At 44.5% G+C, this 13,859-nt stretch overlaps 1 protein-coding gene across 1 annotated transcript in view; it reads right to left on the bottom strand.

The window, feature by feature from the left end:
* Window positions 1–3,431: 3,431 nt before the first annotated feature.
* SEC14L1 (SEC14 like lipid binding 1) overlaps window positions 3,432–13,859 on the bottom strand; it is a 41,711-nt gene continuing 31,283 nt past the window's right edge. The window contains exons 9-16 of the mRNA XM_074159918.1: window positions 13,748–13,836; window positions 12,722–12,792; window positions 10,941–11,112; window positions 10,511–10,645; window positions 8,620–8,754; window positions 7,924–8,175; window positions 6,765–6,943; window positions 3,432–6,204 (exon numbers count right to left, since the gene is read on the bottom strand). Of these exons, the coding sequence (XP_074016019.1) occupies window positions 6,099–6,204; window positions 6,765–6,943; window positions 7,924–8,175; window positions 8,620–8,754; window positions 10,511–10,645; window positions 10,941–11,112; window positions 12,722–12,792; window positions 13,748–13,836 (1,139 nt within the window). The 3' untranslated portion in view covers window positions 3,432–6,098. The remainder of the gene's footprint in view (window positions 6,205–6,764; window positions 6,944–7,923; window positions 8,176–8,619; window positions 8,755–10,510; window positions 10,646–10,940; window positions 11,113–12,721; window positions 12,793–13,747; window positions 13,837–13,859) is intronic.

Raw genomic sequence — 13,859 nt, 5'->3', positions numbered from 1 at the left:
CCGGTGCCCGTGGGCCGTGCGTGGGCTGCTGGCACCACCTAGTGGGGTTTCTGCCAGGGACCGGCTGTGCTGCAGCCACCCCCGTTTCTGTGCCCTGTCCCCTGGCCCTGCAGCACAACCCCAGCGCCCCCCGGGTCTCTCCCCCAGCCCTTCGTCCCTGCGTCCTGGTTCGAGCGACACAGGATTATAATTCCTGTTTCAGTAATTTGACTTTTCGGTAAGGTCTAATGCCTGGGAAAACTGCATTTTTAGAAGACTCTAGTGTCTGAATTTGTGAAAATAGGTACTTTTTAGCCAGTTCTGGTGTGTGGGTTTCAAGGTCTCAATGTTTTCGAGCTCCCCGGGTGCGGGTATGAGGAGGAGCGAGACCTGGACACTTGACCCAAGCTGCCAACAAAATTATTTCATATCATGAACGACACATTCAATACAAATTAGCTTTTTTGGTGTTGGGTAGTGGCAGGATGAAGTGTACATAAACCATCAACTCCTTTTTCCTCTCCCCTTCCTTTTCCCTTTTTCCCCCTTCCCCCTTTTTTTTTTTTCCAAACAATATAAAGCACAGCCTCAGCCCTGGGCAGCGCTGGCTCACAGCAGCACCCCAAGCCCAGCCTGCTGGGGAAGGGGGGAGCCAGGACTCCCCTAGGGCTGCTCATCCAGGGGGGGAGCTGCCCTTTCTCAGGTCCCCCCACAGCCATAAAGGGAAAGCTCCTCCAGCACAAAGAAAAGCCAGAGATCTATTTATTTGTCTGTTTATTAGGTCAGGAGGAGGGCTGGGGAGGTTCAGCTCTGCCTCTCCCCTGTGTCCTCGGGGACCTTTCTGGCCTGTGAAGGGGGCCAGTGTTAGCCCCCATTTCCACCGCCCCCACGGGGGGAAAGGACTAAATCAGACCTGGCACCAGTCACAGAACTGGGGTCCCTTCCCTGCTCCCCTGGGGCCTGCGGCTGCCAAGTGCCACCTGAGGGACCAAGGCTGTAGTGTGATGCAGGATGGATTCAGCAGTGGTCATAGGGGAGAGAATAAAAGAAAAACAACAAGCTAGAAAATCCTGATGCCTTCATTCCCAGTGTCCAGACTCCTTACAACAACACAAGTTAACGAGATAAAATAAGTTCTCTCCTCCCCTTCCCCAAAAAAGGGAGACGGCAATTTTTTTTGTAGAGACAAGTTGTGCTGGATGTTACTGATTTTTGAACAACAGCCAAAACCCAACACTTCAGGCTTAGGATTTTTCTCTCCCGGAGGCATTTAGCAGCCCCCACCCCGGCTGCTGTGCACTGTGCCAGCCTTGTGCCTTCCTCCGAGGCTGCTGGTGCTGAGCAGCCCTGGGGAGCTCCCAGCAGGAGGGTGCTGGGCTGCCCCGACACGCACTGGGCACCCGCAGCAGGGCATGGGCTCTGCCTGCGCTGTCAGGGATTTAAAAAGTCGGTTTTCCATCATTGCTTCAACTTGTCCGCCTACAGCAAGCAGCAGAACGGGCCTGTCCTGCAAATCATAGAATGGCTTGGGTTGGAAGGGACCTTAAAGATCATCTAGTTCCAACCCCCCTGCCCTGGGCAGGGACACCTCCCACCAGACCAGGCTGCTCAAAGCCCCATCCAGCCTGGCCTTGAACCCCTCCAGGGATGGGGCAGCCACAGCTTCTCTGGGCAACCTGGGCCAGGGTCTCACCACCCTCACAGCAAAGAATTTCTTCCTGACTTCTAAGTCTCCCCTCTTCCAGTTTAAAACCATTAACCCTCATCCTATTGCTCCACTCCCTGATCAAGAGTCCTTCCCCAGCTTTCCTGTAGCCCCTTTAGATACTGGAAGTGACGGGAAGAGATGGCTTCTCCCACGGGGACCCCATGTGCTGCTGTTTGGGCAGCAATGCCATACAGTGACCCAGCACCAGCCCCAGCTCTACAGGAGGGATGCATGGAAAGACTTGGAAATAGCAGCTCAGGACCCTTCCCCTTGGGTGACAGGGAATTTATGGGCTCCTTGGCAAGTTAGATCTGCAAATGAGAAAGCACACCAGGGTCTCACACCTGGAGAACAGGGAGCCCTGGCAGAGGAGGCAAGTGGAAAAGGGCAGGTGAAATCTATTCCAGGAATTTTGCTTTGTCTCAAAAAATCCACCAAAAAACCTTCCCAAACCAAAATACACAGTTCAATCGGTAACACAAGCCCCTGCCCGCACCATTATCACCTGCTCAGCTCTAATCAGGTCTGCAGCTCTCATTTTTAATTGCCATTTCAAGACAGGAGCACGCTGGGAAAGCCCCACCACCACCCTGGGCACAGCACAGCTGAAGAGCCAAAACCACCTTCTCATACCACATCTTTTCAAGGGCTTTTGTATTTAGTAACATCCGGAGCAGCAATAAGCCGGCCCATTATAATTATGCGCTGGCATAAAAAAAATATTGGCCACATGTTAAAACTTGAAGTAGGTCAGGCTGCCATCTGGTCCTGCTGACAGACCTCCACGGCCAGAGTTAAAGAGTCTCCTTTTAGAAACTTTACAGCTTGGATAAAATCTGAGAGACCAACCATAAATGGATGTTTCAGCCACTGCTCCAGCTCCAGGGGTTAGAGAAACCACAGCCTCACATTTATTGGCTCCTGCTTTAAAAATAGCTAAAGCTTTGTCTGCTTCTACTAATAAAAAAATAAGTAAATCATAATTCCCCCAAATGTGACCATGATTCCTCCCACCCAGGTGGTGGGGGCAGCTGAGACCACTCAGGTTTTCCCAGGACAGGCCTTGCCCAGCCCAGGGGACACAGCCCTTTATTCTGCTGGCAAGCCCATGGCAGGGCCACCAGGTAAAAACAAATAATCAGGTGGAAAACAGCGATTGCACTTGGAAGGTCAGGTGGCCAGAGACATTTCAGCCTCTGCAGGGGCAAATGAGAGCCATTTACTCGTGCCCTTGCTGTGCTGCGCTTGGCAGCGTGAGCCTTTTAGTTAACACTCGTAACGCACTCCACAAGGGATGCTGCTGCAATCAGCTGTGAAAAAGGAGGATAAAGACATCATATAAACGATGAAAGCAACCATTTTCTCTTTTTAGGGCTACCTGAAGATTTTTTCAGCACAGTATTTTGTTCCTTTTATGTATTTAAAGAGTAGTAAAAAACTGTGTGTGTGTGCATACTGCGGGGAAAGGATTTTGTTCTGTGACAGGGAAGTGCCCAGCAGAGGCAGTTTTCCTTCTAAAACCACATTCCTCATACCTTGTAGTGACTCAGTTCCTGCTCCCCAGGACAGGATGTTTTGCTGAAGCTTCTTATGGTGGCAGAGACCTGAAGCACCTCCTGCGTCCCCCGTAACAGCATCGCCCCAGAGCAGCTCTGGCAGGCTTGAATTCAGCACCTAAAATAACCTGGAAGTTTTGCATCAGAGGAATGAAATAAAGAAGCTGACCCTTTTTTTTTTTTTTTTTCCAAACAGTTCACATTTATTGATAACGATAAAAAAAATCTTTTAAAGACTATCTGTATTTTATTACCAAGAATGAGGTATTATGTATACAAAACATTTACAGAATTTGATATGCAGTTCATAAGTACAGACAGGAAAAAGTGCAGAAGGACACGGATAACGGGAAAAAAGCCAACAGAAGAGTCATTGGGTGAGAGAAGTAAGAAGAGCAATTCTATCACACAAAGAAAGACCAGGGTATGGGAAATTAATTAGTCAGACTGCAGTGATCAAGTCATATTGCCACAGCACTTCACTTAGAGGAGGATTAACTATTGTTTTTCTGGAATTTTATCTCCCTGGCTGTTTGTGCTGTCATGTGCTTTGAGCTCTAAAAGATGTGTTGAGGTTAACAGCAGGAAAAAACCCAAAGTGCCACTTTTGAGCCAGCTCAAGTGAAAAAACAAAATACAGATCTTCAGACTTGAAAAGTGACTGCAACTCAAAAAGGTCTACAAAGCCAGACACCTCTGGACAGATGTGGAGTGTTGAATGAAGCAGTTTCTTTACAGTTGTCAGCAAAATCGCCATCTGAGAGAGAGAGAGAGAGAGAGAGAAAGAAAGGGGACCTTCAGCCCTTGCAGCCCGGTAAATGGAAAGTGGCATCTGCAAAGAGCCATGAATGTCACTAAGCTCACTGTGCCTCCTGCTGCACCAGTTCCCCTGTGCTGAGGGATACTGGTTCCTGCAGGCCAAGAACCAAACAAATTTGTCTTCAGCAAAGCTGGGTCCTGCCTGGGCAGAGCTCACAGGGGCCTGAGAGCCCCGGCACAGGGCTGGATGCTCTGTAGACACCAGGGTGGGGAGCTGCCTGACACCAAGGCAGTGGCCTGTCTCACACAACAGCACACTTCAGCAGCTTATGTAACAGTCTAACCTCCATCTTCAAATTCTAAATCCAAAAAAAGACAAAATAGACCAGTTTGGTTCAGCTTAAGGAGACTGGCCTCTCAGCACCTCTAAATCTGTTACTCAAATACTTCTTTGCCAGCTCTGTCTGCCACATTCCCTGGCCAGACTCGGTCCACAAGAGAGGTGCTCCTGGTTAGAAGTCAGTAACCTGCCTCGCAGACGCTTTCCAGTCGTAAAAAATATTTATACTGAGTTCAGAACCAGCTTTCCTCAGGCAGGGCATCCAGTATCTTAAGTCAGTTCTGCTTTGAAGGTGCAAGACCTCCACAAACTCCTCTACCACTTGCCCATAACAGTGCTGCCTCCCCAAGACTCAGTAGGGCCTGCCCAGCTTTCTAGCAGGGACTGCAGCCAGCACAGGGGCTCCTTTTTGCCTGGATAAATAGTTTAGCTCTAAGAGGGTGAGGAAAGACCAGGCAGGGTCTAACTATGCAAATCCTGCCGTATTTCAGACTGAAATCTTCTCTGTTCACCGCCAGGTAAGGTCTGTAGTTGTCTGCTGACAGCCCTTGGCTCAGCACTTCAGTCTTTTGTGCCTTTTGCTGTGCGTGGGAGAGGGGGCTCAGAGTGGGAAATACCTGAACAGACTGTAACAAGTACCATTTCCTGGGCCCAAGTAGAATAGGGACAAAATCCAAAATGTCAATTCCCCACTGGCAGGAGCAGCAGTGAAAACAGTGGAGCAGGCACCGCTTAGAGCATCTTGGAGTGAAGATCCCTCTGCTCCCTGCCTACTCTGAAGCCTCTGCTGCTCAGAACTAAGGCGCTCTATTTCTGATGTATAGAGGGAAGGACTGAAGAGTGCGCAGGAAGGATGTAAGCCATACCTCTTTTAGAGTGATTTAAGAAGCAAGCTTAAGCTCTGCATAAATTCCTGATAAGAACAGAGTCTCAGTAGAATCGGTTCACGTGGAGTGTGCTAAGGAAGTGGAGTGAAGCTCCAGCACAGAGCTGGGAACAAATCCCCAGACCAGTTCTGGCTCAGCGAGGGAGAGCCTGCTCTCTGCCTCTCTCTCCACAGTGCTTCAAGCGCAAATCCAAGGAAAGAATGAATTGCTTTAACCCATTGAGACCCAGAGCTCAAATTCCCCAAAAATGTGCTCATACAAAAGGTATTAGTGTTTACAGCCTGGCCACAGCTCTGTGGGCGTGCTTTGAAAAAAAATGGACTCACAAAGTCAAGTATCCAGCAACTGCTTTTGTCTCGGACATCACTTAGTGGCAACAGGGAGAAGAGTTTGCAGCACTGGAAGATCCCAGGGGATTTCTTACGATGGCAAGGAATGTCCTGACAGGAGACTTGCAGTTGATCTCTAATGCACTACGGAGCATTTTTGGTAGGGTTTTTTTCTTTTTTGCTTTTTAACATTTACACAGTTAAAAAAAAAAAAAAAAATCATTCTTAACTGATGCACTGGTTATTTTTCCTTTCAATGAGAGCCCTTGTGTTCAGAGTTAGGATTTGTGCAAGCAGACTTGCAAAAATATTTATGGCTGAGTTAGGAAAAAGGGATTAAAGTTAAGAGACAAGCTGTTGGATCTAACAACGACAAAAACCACTAAGTTTAAAATTCAAACAGCTACTTTACTATCTATAAAAGGTTTTTATGGGGTGGGGATTTTTTGCGAAATTGCCAGTTGAATACGCTGTATTGCAGTCACTGCCACAGGCGAGGGTCCAGCCATCTCATCCATTTGCTTTTCGTCTGTTGTGGCACTACCTGGAAATCATGGAGCTGGAATGGGACTGGCTAGAAGAGGTGGTGGCAGCACTGAGCTGGGAGAATCCACTGTGGCTTGATTCAAGGCTGGTCATAGAACCCCTGCAATATAAAATAAAGTAGTTTTAAGCTTCAGAACATACAATGATTTTGCTTTCTGCTGCATATCTATATTGTATTTGTTTGCACACTGAATAAAAAGTAATGGTTTTGGTGCAGACACTCAAAAGCTTTTCTGCCTCATGTTAAATAATGGAGACACTGAACACCCCGCAAAAACAGATGCTGTTCAAAGTGACTGAGAACCAGTTTCAGTCACGTATATCAACTGGCAGGCAGCTGAACTGACTCAGCTCCAGTTTGGAGTTGCACCCATTTCTACACAACAACCTGCCAAGCTCAACAACTCACACACTTTCCAAGCAGAGCAAAGTGACCAATAATGATTACAACGAGGTAACTAATTAACACCTTTTATAGATTAGTTGCCCCCAATGCCAGCACTGGTTGGATTTTTTTGTTTGGGTTTTTTTTTTTAGGCCTAAGAAAACACAAGTCCTCACAATTTACTCGTATTTAAGCCAATTTGACACTGGCTTGATCATCTAAATATCAGAAAGGTTTGACATCGGCTGACCTTCATGAACCTCAGCCAGACGTACCTGAAATCTTCCGATCCTATTACTTCTGTATAGTACATCACTTTACACTTGTGAGAAGAGACCTGTAGAGATGCAAGTACATCATCCACACGAGGCAGGTTGGTTGTAGCACAGGCAGGCATGCTATGAAATTTCCACTGGAGAATATAAAAGCCAGGCCACCTGGTCACATGCGATCCCTGGAAGCAGCCACAGCAAAAATGGAAAGTTAACTTTGTTAACACAATGATTTGTAGGCTTGAAATTTCCAAGCTTAGAACTACCTACATGCCCAGATGTTTTTCCCCAATGCCAATATTTCAGCTCCTCAATGAACTGGCAGTGCTGGTGAACTCTCCCCACACAGCTTATAAAAGCTATGATAGAAGGCCAGTGGTTCCTCCTGCTTTTTGACAGTGTCAAGTGGTTAGGATTTAAATACACTGAAATGTTCCTGTTTAAAACAATATTCATTTTTTCCATTTAGTTTCAATTAACGGCTGTCCTTTGAGATTGAAAAGAACAGTCAAGATTCCTGCCTCACAGACAAAGCGTGGTTCAAGAGGTCACTGCCCATATTTCCAGTTTAACACTTCCAATTAGACGACTTAAGGAGCTCCTTTCTCAAAGGCTGTTCAAGTCAAAAGGAATAGCAGTGGCGGAGTGTGATTGTAAAAATGCTGCATGTAATATCAAACTTGGTAATTAAAGGATAGGTTGCACATGACATAAAAAAAACCCACCCTTCAAGAATCTTGGCCATAGGGAGCTCCTTAAGGTGCCTGTTAGAGGGACAAACACACAGAAGCTCAGTCTTAACTTCCAGGCTTCTCTCAAGACTGTTTGCTTCAGAAAATAATGGTCAAAATCACAAGAGAAAGCACATCTTGCTACTTCCTGGATGCGCACCACGTTCTAGGTGGCTTCCCTATATCCCTTTGCTGCTCAATCGCAATCACTACGAGCCCGATGCAGCCTACCCTCCCAGCAGATCCCATGTAACTACTGTCCCTGTTCCCTGCAGCATCCAGTGAGGAACATCCGCTGAAATGTCAGCCAAAAGCAAGCAGAGAGTCTGGAGCTGAATCACCCCTCAGTCATCAATAATGATTGTGAATTAAGAACATCTAGTTTTGGAGCTAGTTTCCATCTGCTCCCACACAAGGATTCAGCATCTTACCTGCACACTCTCCCCTTCTTTGCAGATAAGAGGAGACTCCACCATACTGTAATCGCGCCCCAATTGCCAGACTTTGTCTATCAACTGGACATTGTTCCCACCAGGAGATGTAATACTGTGAGCTCCCAGAGAGTCCTTTTTAGGAGGCTGTGGGGCTCTCTTGGAATGGAAGATGTTAAAAACAATGTCGCCCTTGCACACATCGAAATCCCATGTGATCACAGATGAGGCATCCACAATCTGAATGAGAACCTGAGACAGAAAAGTCGTATTAGACAGCGGCAATTTTCTCAGTAATGACAGAAACTCTTACCAGAAAAGACAACAAAACCCAGAGGTTTTGTCGCTGGGCTTAATTTAGACTTTTAAAAAGGCAGTGTACCTACAAATTCTCTCCTGATGGAGTGTCCTTATTTTAACATGACTTTCAGAAACTCTCAAGTAGCTTCTGAGAATATCATTTGTCTTTGCTTAGAACGACACTGCTTTGAATAGAATGAAAACCAGTGATATTCTCTAAATGACAACCAGAGGATACCAAGAATGGTCACAGACTTCAGCTACTAAAGCATCACTGAGCACCAGAACAATAGAACAACAAGGTGGAAGCAGGGCAACTAAATCATCAAGTTCAAGAGACAGAGTCCAGAGCAGAGGTATGAGACAAAAGAAAAGAAGGATTGGCTGCAACCATACCTCATGTGGAGCTCCTTTGAAGACACTTGCAGACTGGTAGATTGTTTCAGTCCAAAGCTTTATGTCTTCATTTTCCAACTCTTCTGCTGTCCGGTAGAGGGACTTGGGGACCAGCCCGCCCTCTGGTACTTCACACTAAGAGCATAAACAGCCATTAAAAAGTATCCCCTCTGTGCATCCACCCCTGTCACATTCTCTGCCCGCCAGCTTCAGAAACAAAACCTCTCATTTAGCAAGTACCCTGAAAAATGACATATGAACACAGTTTGAAAGTAATTTTATAGCTTGTACATTGTACATACATAAATTTATTTTACAATGCTCTGGTTTAGGTGAGTTTACAGAACTAGACACCAGAGGAACAGATATTGTATATAGACAACAGCCACCACAGATAATGACTGTGCAAATGCTATAGTTGTCACTCACACTGTCCTATACTGAAGACAGACATGAGCCACTTGGGAATCGTGAGGAAAGCGGCAACAGCGACTCAGTCTAAAAAATACAGCCTATAGAGCCCTGAAAGAACCCCAGTAGCTAAATTTAAGGATGACGGATGGTGAGGAGATACAGTAAGTTTCCAAACAGGTAAAAGATATTGCAGTCAGGAAGGTAACAGTTTTCAAGTTACAACTGTCTTGACAGCTCCGTACTGAAACCAGTTACACAACTTCCCTAAGCAATTGCCTTTTTAAAGAAGTCTCCCGTAATGAAGTTAGACAACTATCTGATCAGGAACAGGTTCCATATAAGTGTTTGGAGCAGTAGAAGTGTTTGGTAACTAAATTACAACAAAGAATTGAAAGGATCTTTGAGAAGTCATTTTTGTTCAAATATCCAGAACTAAAAATGAAGAGAAAGAGATTCTATTGCTGCCTGTGACCGGCAGGAAGTATTTAGCAATTTACTTTCTGGTAACATTGACTTTTGCTTACTTAGCAGCGGATTTTGCCAGCTTCTCAAGCTCCAAATTAGATAGCACAAACTCTCTCCACTGAAAGCTACTGCTGTAGCAAAAAGCAGCCCACTGAAGATAAACACATGCTCTACTCCAACACATCTAACAGTACTTCATTATAATTTGAGACTGTATTTGAACAGTCTCAAATTAATTTTCAAGGATGTTAAAGAAATTAATATAGGAAGTGTACAGTGGCTTTAAAAAGCAACGCTGAAATTTTATTTTAACACAGCTGAGTTCAGAAAAAAATAATCATCTAAGTTTCACTGTGATGGAGGCTCCAGAAAATGCCTGAGTTGCACTCCTACACCTCAGTCACACCAGTGAGCCTGAGCTGTCAAAAACATATGACAGTATCATTGAGATGTTAAAATGATAGATTCGACTGACACCCATAGTCCAGGCAGAAAGCAGCTGTTAAGGCACAGGACAAGGGACTGAGAAATTACAGTATTCTGCAGTTAAACTATTTTTTTTGTTTGTTGTGGTCACCACACATATTATGCCAGGAGACCCGGCTGTTTGTTTAGCCGTCCGAGCAGATGTGCCTTGTATTTCCTTGGGCTTCCTGTGGTACCAGTTAGTTCTTTCAGGTGACAGAGACTTCTGATTAGCTGGTGGTGACAGCTCTTGCTCAGTGCTGTGCTGCCATGTCTGCCTGAACTTGACAGGTAGCAGAGACTACAGCTTTTAACCATGCCTGGCTTCTTTGGTAAGTTATTTGATATTCATTGTCAAGAAGTATTGCACTTCTCTTTTTAAAGTGGATCTGAAAGAACGCACTAAGTCTGGAATCCTACATCATAGTACCCTCCCCTCCAAACTACACTAGGAACCATTCTGTGCTTCTAGGCTTCTTTGTTTAGAGGAGCAGGGGAATAAAAACCCCCACAAATAATTGCTATATGCAGTAGTTTATATTCATACCATGCACTCTCCACCAAGAAAATCAGGGATAATTTCTTTATCGATGTAATCCAGCAGTCCCCCAGGACCCTGGTAGTCATTTCCAGCATAAATAAGGAATTTCTTTCTAGTGTTGTCATCAATGAATGGACTAACCTACAAACAAAGAAAAACCAAAATAGATCAATATTGAAGGAATCAGTTTGATCTCATTAAGGGTTACCATCCTTGTTATGCAAAGTTGACACTAAAAAGTAGCAAAATTAACCAATTATATAAGCAAGTTGTTAGGTAGTGCTTTTAAATCTATTCCAGGAATCCTGTAAAAGAGATGTTTCCAAATGGTAACATTCCCTGCATACAAAGCCTGATTTCTAAAGTGCTTTTACAAACTACAACTGCATAGCAGTGCACCGAGAGAGCCAAGGCATGTCTTGAATTACAAACATACCAGTGTCCAAAGAACTGGGAATACTCGAGGTGCTCTTAGGATTAGAAGACGACCCAAAGTCTCAGGGTAATTAGCTTCAACCACCTCAATGATTCTCAGCAACGCTTTGACACCGGGTCTCCATAAATGCCGCATGTTCAAGCCTTCTAGATCTACTAGACAGGTCCAGGAGCTGAATTTGAGAAAGACAAAAAGGAAAAGAAGAATCTCAATGGCATCAAAATTCTCCTTTCTTATGCAAGTCTCCAGTTTACTGAAATGTGCGGACCCCACCACATGTTTTGGTTTCTTTTATTTTACCTCCTGCTTTGAGCTACCTGTAGCACTGGAGTTTAAGATCCTTAGAATGGAAATGTCCTAGAGGGGGCAAATTACAGTTGCAGACTATGTTGAAAGCTCACTTTCCACATCACGCGTATTCCCCCCCAGACATTTCAAACTTCAGGTGAAGGTCAATATGGACCCAAAAAAGATCCAGCTAGCCCAAATGTTAAACCATTGCTTCTACTGGGAAGTCAATCAAATGGCCACACTTCTATGAAGCAACTTAACATTCATGGTGCAGATTTCCTCCCAACACAGTACAGTAACAGTGCCACTACACATCAAAGCTAATTCTGCTGTCAGATCTCAGGGAGGGGAGCTTCTTCTGTAGGAAGAGATATGTTCTTAATTCTTAAATACTGAGCTTCGGTATATGCTTTAGTTACTTTCCAACTTCAGGTCTCGCCCTGGGCATGAATTCAAGATGCACAGCTGTGCTGCACCAGCTAGCATCCATGAAACTATGCTTCTGTGAAATAGCAAACACTTCTTTGTTTCACTTTAAATGTTTAATATGTAGTCCTTCAGGATTACTTCTACAAATCAAGATCCAGTAAGCAGCACAATTGCCTAGTTACACACATGAAATCCATCTCTTGTATTTGACCTCCCACTGAGAGCTGGGACAGCAAGTTCTTTACCAGGGAAAGATAAGCAGCGTCCCATGCATCCCTGAACCTTTTCAGATTAAGGGAAGGAGTCAGATATTGAAGTGAGTCCAAGAAACACTGTTTCTTTGCAGGGACAGTCCTGCTTTCATACCACACCCTTAAATCCATTTTGCAGTTAACACTTTAGTTAAGTGACCCCTATAATGACTTAAAGCTGGGATAGCAAACAATCTTTGACTGAACTTCACAGGAAGTCATGCCAGTACTTGGAAAACACGAGTCTCATGACCTTACCTTGGCTCACGAGTTCAGTAACTGCATATAATAAATGGAGAAGGCAAAGAACTGAGTGTAATGAGCCTTGGTATGGACTATAGGTGAACAAGTGACATGAAAACAATACCTGACACTACTGGAAAGGTCATCCATGACATTATCATTGCCTGATTTTTTTGGCAGCCTGTACTAACTTCTGACTATAAAATCCCCCAGAAGCAGAGATGGGGGTTAGGCTGCGTGGTTTTGCAGACGTCCAAGGGCAGAAGAGAGCAGAAGCATAACACCTGCCATGTAGAACCATTATGAGCATGACACCAAGACACCCAGAGTAGGTGCTGTGTTCCTTCAGATGCAGATTTTGACTCTGCAGATTCACTTTAACATTAGTTGGGGAGGCTGTTGATTAACTGTAACTGTGCTTGTATTCGCACATCAGACACACAGCCTACCCTGTGCTTCTTCCATTTAATAAACTTTGCTCAGCAGCATCACGTGGCCTGATGTTCCCCCACGAATGGTGTGAAACCAGCTAACTCCCAACGAGCAGATCCACTTGTGGTATTTTACCTTATTGGCCTGCCAAATACTTTCGTATTCTCCTCACATCGCCTCAGTCCTTCTTCATTTATTGAAAGAACCTGTACAAGAAAACATGTTTTGAGAAGACAGTCTTAAACTCCGTAGATGGGATACAGAAAAAAACTGATTATATCCAAACACTAATTAAAACTACAAGCTCAAACCAGCCTAAACTTTTTTTTTCAAAGAATGAACCAGAAATCACTGCATTTATATCATTGATTGATCTTGTTGAAAAATAAACATACCTTTCCATAAAAGCAGTAAAATGTAGACAAGATCCTCCAGAAAACTGAGAGCCAGAAGTGATACAGACAAGAAGTCTCCCTACTCTTCTGTCCCTTTAAGCACATTTTTCCCCGTTTACTGAGAAATTAAAGCCCCTTTTTAAGTGAAAGCAAGTAACCTTGAAACAGATCTAGGACAAACAAACAAAATTTAGTCTGTGGCTGGAAATGCCACTGGAAGAAAAAAAGTCAAATCCAGCCCCTGCTTCTAGCGGTTACATGGCCACGGCTGTCATTACTGGGAGTCAAAAAAAATTATTGCAAACCTGGAATTCTGCTAGCTTTCTGCTTGGAAACTGAGCAGATCCACAATAACACAGTCCGAGCGATGCCTTTACAGAAGGCAAAATTACAGGCAAGTACTAGTTCTCTAAAAATAAATTATTCTTATCCTTGGAATAGGGGCTTGACAAAATCTGAGCATGGCATTTTTCTCTTCTGTACAAATGCTGAGACTTGAAGCACTGCACAAACTGCAGAAGAATCTGTGAAAATGCTAACCAATAACTACAGCAGCTGCCAAGAACTACGCCTTTCCGCCATCAGTTTGCAGTTGGAAAGAATGCAGAAGATCAGCTACCAGGAGCTTTCAGATGTATTCAAACCAAAAACAGACGGCCAGAGAGTACATCAAAATATCCAGAGTGATGAATGTTCTGGCAGAGGAGGAAATTTCTAAATTAAAATATCACATTGTTAGCAACTTGCTGGCTCCAAAAATACTTACGTATCGAAGTAAGGCCTCTTCTCCAAGAGCTCGCACTAAGCCTTTGGTATCCATCTGTCCCAACCTCAGCACATACAACGGGCGACCATCTGAATAATGAGAATAAATATAT

Source organism: Numenius arquata, chromosome 17, assembly GCF_964106895.1.
Source record: "Numenius arquata chromosome 17, bNumArq3.hap1.1, whole genome shotgun sequence".
In the NCBI taxonomy this organism is placed as follows: Eukaryota; Metazoa; Chordata; class Aves; order Charadriiformes; family Scolopacidae; genus Numenius; species Numenius arquata.
This window is presented reverse-complemented; position numbering and strand designations above follow the sequence as displayed.